General features: G+C 38.0%; 1 protein-coding gene across 1 annotated transcript; it reads right to left on the minus strand.

Moving 5' to 3' along the window:
* Positions 1-427: 427 nt before the first annotated feature.
* On the minus strand, positions 428-5,152 carry LOC121386407 (ubiquitin-fold modifier-conjugating enzyme 1). The gene is made up of 5 exons (XM_041517294.1): positions 4,896-5,152; positions 4,288-4,419; positions 3,035-3,111; positions 2,038-2,128; positions 428-775 (listed from the first exon to the last, which is right to left on the minus strand). Exons 1-5 carry the CDS (start codon positions 5,088-5,090, stop codon positions 683-685), a joined length of 588 nt encoding a protein of 195 aa, XP_041373228.1. The 5' UTR covers positions 5,091-5,152; the 3' UTR covers positions 428-682.
* Positions 5,153-7,363: the final 2,211 nt, after the last annotated feature.

Below are 7,363 nucleotides of genomic sequence, written 5' to 3' on the forward strand. Positions count from 1 at the left end.
GACAATGTAATGAACAGGTATTTTTAGTCATTAAGAAGGCTCTATTAGACATAAACATGTTTATAGTTCCTATCATTTTTATTATTAAAACCCTTCATAGATACACAAATACTCTGTTATCTATTCGTAGGCCTTTAAGAATTCATAAACAATTTGTGGGTGACACAAAAATAATTAAGGTAACCCATTTTTTTTTTTTTTTTCACCTGTCACTACCATGTACATCTAAATCACCTCAGTTTAATACGCACCATAAACAATGGGCTACGTAAAACTAAGACTTTCATAAACAATGCATGAACAAAACTATTATTTCCTTAATTTTAGAGGCCTGAATCCATATGATCATATCAATGTTATCACTGTCTTAATTTGATCAACTGTTGTCTATTTATCACGTTTCAATAAAACACAACTGATTAAAGTGTTTGAGTTGTTGTTTTTATTTAAACACATTTTGCTAATAACAAAGTACTGTTTGTTTTATTCCATTATCATGCGGTAACCTCCCAACAACCTGGACAACCGTTCTTGATTGATGATACCTGAACTTTAGTGTGTATTGACACTGTTAAAACCCCAACATGTTGGCGTATTGCACGTTTGTAAACACGTCATTACTTCACCTCGACACTATCATTATACCAGCCTTCAATAACTTAACAGACTAGAGAAGCCTTCGTCATTGGTTCTTTGCAGCATTGGAATCGTCTTTATGTGTTATTGCGCCTTTATGTATCAAGTCGGGTATCTCCACAGCAAGCCACGGTCCAAGCTGTAACAAAACAAAGATGACCAACGTTAATGGTAAATGTGTAACTTAAAGCAGAGAGCTAATATATATATATTATTTTCGTTGAATAGTTGTACTCGATATAATAATCATGGGAAGCGAAAATTCGGTTCCATGATTTTACTGACACGGTACCGGAAACGATCGTTACCGTGAAATCCAAAGGCCTGCTACTACAAACACCATGACGACTAGAAACACACCAAATCTGCCAACACCTATAATTTAATAGAAACGTACAGTAACATGCAAGTTAACTTAAAAACACTGCAGTTGTCTTACTTTTTTTAACATGTGTAAAACTGAAGTCTGCATCTTTAACGAACCACAAAATGAAAGGAATATTTGTTTAATGACGCAGCAACACATTGTTAAAGTACAGCTATTTGATACCTAACATAATATCCTGGGTTATTAACAAAGAAAGAAGGCAAATTCAATACTGTCATACAGGCCAATGAAACAGTAAGAGATCTTTTATATGCACCTTCCCATAGGCAGGACAGTACATACAGCCTTTGATGTACCTGTCATAGGGCATTGGTTGGGACAGGGATAAGAACTCCACAAAGGACAACTGATCCTGTGACTTACAGCACCTCAGCCTGCAGGGTTTCTGCCCGAGGATAAAATGGGTATGGCGCCATACCCAATTTTTTTTTTAAAGTTAATCTTTTGACAAAATTAATTACTCTTATCATTACTGTATGATTTTCTTAACCCTAATCCTAAACGTAGACCAATTTTTTTTCTGGGAAGACCCCCCATACCTCCTGTTGACAGTGGTTGCATTCAATTCTATAGAACCATATTCAAAAACCTCTTTCTGGCAGAAACACTGACAGGCGAGTGCTCCACTAACGATCTACATATTTCTTGTATCAGTAACATAGAGAAAGTTTGTTTTGTTTAACAACACCACTAGAGCACATTCGATTTATTAATAATCGGCTATTAAATGTCAAACATTTGGTAATTTTGACATATAGTCTCAGAGAGGAAACCCGCTACATTTTTCCATTAGCAGCAAGGGATCTTTTTTATGCACTTTCCCACAGCCAGGAAAGCACATACCATGGCCTTTGATATACCTGTTGTTGTGCACTGGCTGGAATGAAAAATAGGCCAATCGTCCCACTGCATGGGATCGATCCTAGGATGACTGCACATCAAGTGAGCCCTTCACCACTTGGCTATGTCTAGACCCATCAATAACAGAAAAGGCAATATATAAAGTGTCTTACCCCTAGTGACATCGCATGAGCAATTCCAAACTTGGGGACATTGCGAGCCCACAGTGGCTTAAAGTGATCAGTCAAACAAATTTTTCCACCTCTGAAAAGATAAAAATATATACAAATATATATATAATCTTAAAAAAACAGTAGGGGAAGCTGAAATATTAATGTTAATATCAACTATTAGACCGAACATACATTTTGACCACAGACATCCTAGTAAAGAATGTTCAGTTCTGTTTATCAACACACCGAAACACATTCCATAGTTTGCACGTGCATCACGCAGTTGCCCCGTAAACGTGCTTGGGGTGTCATTCTTGATTTTGACAATTTCCAGGAAGTTCCATTAATCACCGTAGAACATTATTTCTGTCAATCTTTTTCATTCTGTTGATCATACAGTTGTTATTGTTTTGTTTTTACTCATTTTTATTGTTTGACTTTGCGATTTACTGATAAAAACCCCCATCAACTTTCACTTCTGACCCTAATCATCCTTCAAGATCTTTGGTGGTCATAAAACCTACTGTAATACTGAACTACCTGTTGTAATGTTTGTCTAATTAATTCACTATTATCATATAACCATTCCCCACAGCTAATATACCTAACAATTTTGGCAATTGTAAATTCTTATTAGAGTATATACACTGATGGAAAGAAATAAGGGAACGCATGGTATCCGAGACCAAATGTAATTCACTACTGGAGTAATAATGTGTGTATAAAATACATGGATGTATTATGGCACTGCATGTTAGTACTGTGGGGTCGACATCCAGTAACACAGTTAATTTCCTGATACTTGTGGACAAGGATTTTGGTTGCAGTCAACATTTGATGTTACTACTCGCATGCTATTTCTTTCCATCAGTATGTATATAATAAAACAAGTTATGGCTGTTCAACAACAGAACAGTTACTACTATTTAACTTTTTACAACTGTATATTGATTTTTAAAACTTGTACAGCCAGGGGTCGCCTGGTTTACAAACGAACCTGTACATCTTGGCCGTTTTTCCGTCTAACTCTGGTAACGCTAACTCTGGAGCTGTTGTCGGGTACGTGACAGGAATCTGAAAAAATAAACACACACACATATATATATATATATATATATATATATATATATAGACAGATACACAGAGTGAATGATACAAGGCTATGCAAACATGCACTACTCAAACAAAATGTTGAGGAGAGAAAATCATTTCTCAAAATAATTGGTGTTTGTTTTGATTAACGATACCACTAGAGCACATTGGTTTATTAATCACTGGTTACTGGATGTCAAACATTTGATAATTCTAACATCATATAGTATCTGAGGAAACCTGCTGCATTTTTTCATTACTAGGGATCTTTATAAGGACTTTCCCATAAACAGGACAGCACATACCAATGGTCTTACACCAGTTCTGGGGCACTGATTAGGATGGGAAGTTGGTCCATCGAGGGAGCTCGATTCTAAGATCCAAGCACCTCAGTCGAGAGCTCTACCTAGTGACTTAGATCTCAGCCTCTAATTGGTGTTATTGACAAGCTCAGCGGTAAAGTGCCCACCCGATACACGGATGGTCTGGGATCGATCTCCATTGGTGGACCCATTGGACTATTTCTTGTTCTAGCCTGTGCACCATGACTGGTATTTCAAAGGTCATGGTATGTACTATCCTGTCTGTGGGATGGTGCATATAAAAGATCCCTTGCTAGTATTGGAAAAATGTAGAGATTTTCCTCTCTAAGACTAAATTTCAAATCACCAAATGTTTGATATCCAATATCTGATGATTAATAAATCAATGTGCTCTAGTGGTGTCGTTAAACAAAACAAACTTCAACTTAAATGACAAGCATTGAGGTGCGTAATCAAACTCACGTAGCTAAAAACCCAGTCTATCCCACTGTTATGCTTCTGCCATACAGCTTGATATATACTAAATATTTGACTGGATAAACTAAACATAAACCTGTTACTAGGTTCATATTTTGTAGTAACCTGTACACGTGTACCACACTGTACTCTTATCTCACTAACTGCTGATATATCCGAACACTATAAAATAAACATAACTTGAAGTATTTGACAACTTTTTTTTGCCACTAGCTAGTTACAGTAGTTATTTACTAGCCCAACACTGAATATCACTAGCCATGGGAGTGAGGCTACCCTAATCTAGAGGTCCTGCTTGAGGGTAATAATTTGTATCCATTCTGGAAAAATCCCCAATAACAAGCAACAAAGAACTTACATCAAACTCGAGTTCAAACTCGTATTTAAGGAGTTCGTGGATGTACCAACACTTTCCGAACCACCGCGTCCCTTCCTTGTTGGACTCGAGACGAAACCAGTCATTGTCGGCTTCCTTGTTGTTCTGTACATACTGTCAAAATAAACAATAATACAATCACTGTTTCTGCCAGAGGGTAAAACGGGTAAAATGCCATCTCCAATAAATATTATTTGGGTATGGCGCCATACCAAAAACAATTTGCAGTGCACGAGAAAACAAACTAAACGGAGTTGGAAGCATAATACAGTTAGGGATGTTGACAATATATAAAAATTGAAGTTGTGATATATTTTATAATTCCAATACTGTTTAATTGTACCCGTAACAATATTAATGTTTATACTTGATTTCCACCGTGACCTTCGTATTAACAATGAAAAACAAACTGACAACACAACTCCATGAACGTAATACAGAGTGCGCCGAATCACCGCAAGTGCCGATACACCGGGCACGAGTAATCGCCGCGCATCCATATCATGCCATATGCTTCCATTAAAAAAGTTAAACCGATCAACCCAAAACGTTAATTCAGTTCTGAAGATTGCAATAAATCACACAGAAACCTTTATCAAAGATTGATACTCTTCTTTCAACCTCTGAATCCACTCTTCACCATCCCTGGGACCAGCTTTGGTCTTCAACAGAGGGATTTGAGCTAAAGATTTCTTAGTGGCTTCGTCGACCATGTTTGCAAATAAACAGCAGTAATTTAGAGTGATGTCCCTTACGTAAAATGAAAAAAATTGCGCACGCCACATGTGGGGTTACGTCAATGTGTCTGAGCACTTATACGCCCATCTATGATGGGTCGTATTAGGGTATGGCGCTGTCCGCCCGTCCTTCCGTACGTCAGTCTGTTAACTTTGTCTTGACCCCACCATGTCCTACATACAGGACCCTCAAACCTCACATGCAGGAACAACTTGGGATTGTGGTGTATCGCGTCTATTACTAGGTCACTGTGACCTACGTTTCACGGTCTACTGCACATAACAGTAAATCCTTGTCGGGACCATATCCTGCATACAGATGCATACATGACCCTCAAACCTCACATGCAGGAACAACTTGGGATGGTGGTGTGTAGCATTTATTACTAGGTCACTGTGACCTACGTTTCACGGTCTACTGCACGTAACAGTAAATCCTTGTCGGGACCATATCCTGCATACAGGACCCTCAAACCTCACATGCAGGAACAACTTGGGATGGTGGTGTGTCGCGTTTATTACTAGGTCACTGTGACCTACGTTTCACGGTCTACTGCACATAACTGTAAATCCTTGTCGGGACCATATCCTGCATACAGATCCCTCAAACCTCACATGCAGGAACAACTTGGGATGATGGTGTGTAGCATTTATTACTAGGTCACTGTGACCTACGTTTCACGGTCTACTGCACGTAACAGTAAATCCTTGTCCGGACAATATCTTGCATACAGGACCATCAAACCACATGTAGGAACAACTTGGGATGGTGGTTGGTCCAAAACAAATTGTTCATCCATCCCATTGCAAAAATCTTGAATCATACCCGTAACATATTCATTAATATAGATATGGTTTTCCATCAAACTCCTGATGGACATATCATGTCTCTCACCAGTACTCTTGTTTTTTAACTCGAAGGTAGCCACAGATCACAATTATCTTTCCATCTGGAAATATATTAGTATCTGCGCAAGTAGTCTGCTGTTTGACTATGATTATTTGATGGCAGACAGATTTGAATTGGCAACTTTCGATTGAAGATGTAGTTTGCAGACATATGTAGCTTGACATTCAAGACATTTTTGTTGTAATTCCGACCCATGCAAATTTAGGACTTTCTGTGTAAAATGGGTGTACTCCAGCCAGGAAGAAAGTACTGGACAAGGGTTGTCCTTTTCAGCGTATGTTGCATCCAGGCAGACAAAGGTGCCTTAAAAAAATCCATGTACCTATTGATATTAATAAAAGTGCTTTTGCTACTAATTCTATATAGAAACATATAGCATAAATAATTGTTGGGGCAGGACATAGCCCAGTGGTAAAGTGCTCATTTGATGCACAGTCGGTCTGGGATCAATCCCTGTTGGTGGCTACATTGGGCACCACGACTGGCATATCAAAGGTTGTGGTTTGTGCTATCTTGTCTATGGAATGATGCATATAAAAAATCCCTTGCTACTAATGGAAAAATGTAGCAGGTTTCCTTTCCAAGATTATGTCAAAATTACCAAATGTTAAACATCCAATAGCAGATGATTAATAAATCAATGTGCTCTAGACTGATGAGTGAAAATGTATGGAGGGATCGCATCATTCTCCCTTGGACAATTCATTAAAAAAGAAAATGTTGGTGCAGTGTGTGGAGGTTCAAACCCAAACCCCTGCCTTGCATACATATCTTAACTGGATGTCACATGATACAGTGTGTTCCCAGTATACCAGAGTTTAACGAGTGTTACTTCTTTCTTTGGACCTCTTGAAATAAAGTGGCACTATATACAGCTCCAGGTGGCAACATCAAAGGGGTTATTCTGTATGGTACAAAGTTATACACTGTATTCCCAGTTTATTTACTACTTTGGCTAATGTTTGAATGATTGGCTAGGTAAAACTAATAGTGGTGAGTTCCCTAAATTCCAGGTATGTATTTTCTGTCTGTGGAAAAAAGATCCATGTATGCAAAGCCCTCGAAAATGTAAAATATGTGCAATACATTTATGGGTTATACAAAACGTTTTTAGAAAACCTGTTGCAACCACAATAAATTTAAATGCAAAATGAAATGTGTGTGAAAAATGCTAGAGCAAAACCAGGATTTTGTAAGGGTGGGGGAGAGGGTAAAAAAATTCTAAAAAGGGCAATTCAAGTTTGTCGATGGCAAACAAACAAAGCTCCCAAAGGAAGCAAGATGTATCTCGAGGTGGGGCCATGCTTCCTAGAACATTTTGAAATAAAGATTCTCAGAGGAGAATTTTCAGGACATTTAATGTTGTATATTGTGGATGATGAAAAAAAGAGTCATTACAAAGGGTACTTCA

The sequence above is a fragment of the Gigantopelta aegis genome, chromosome 12 (assembly GCF_016097555.1).
Source record: "Gigantopelta aegis isolate Gae_Host chromosome 12, Gae_host_genome, whole genome shotgun sequence".
NCBI classification, from domain to species: domain Eukaryota; kingdom Metazoa; phylum Mollusca; class Gastropoda; order Neomphalida; family Peltospiridae; genus Gigantopelta; species Gigantopelta aegis.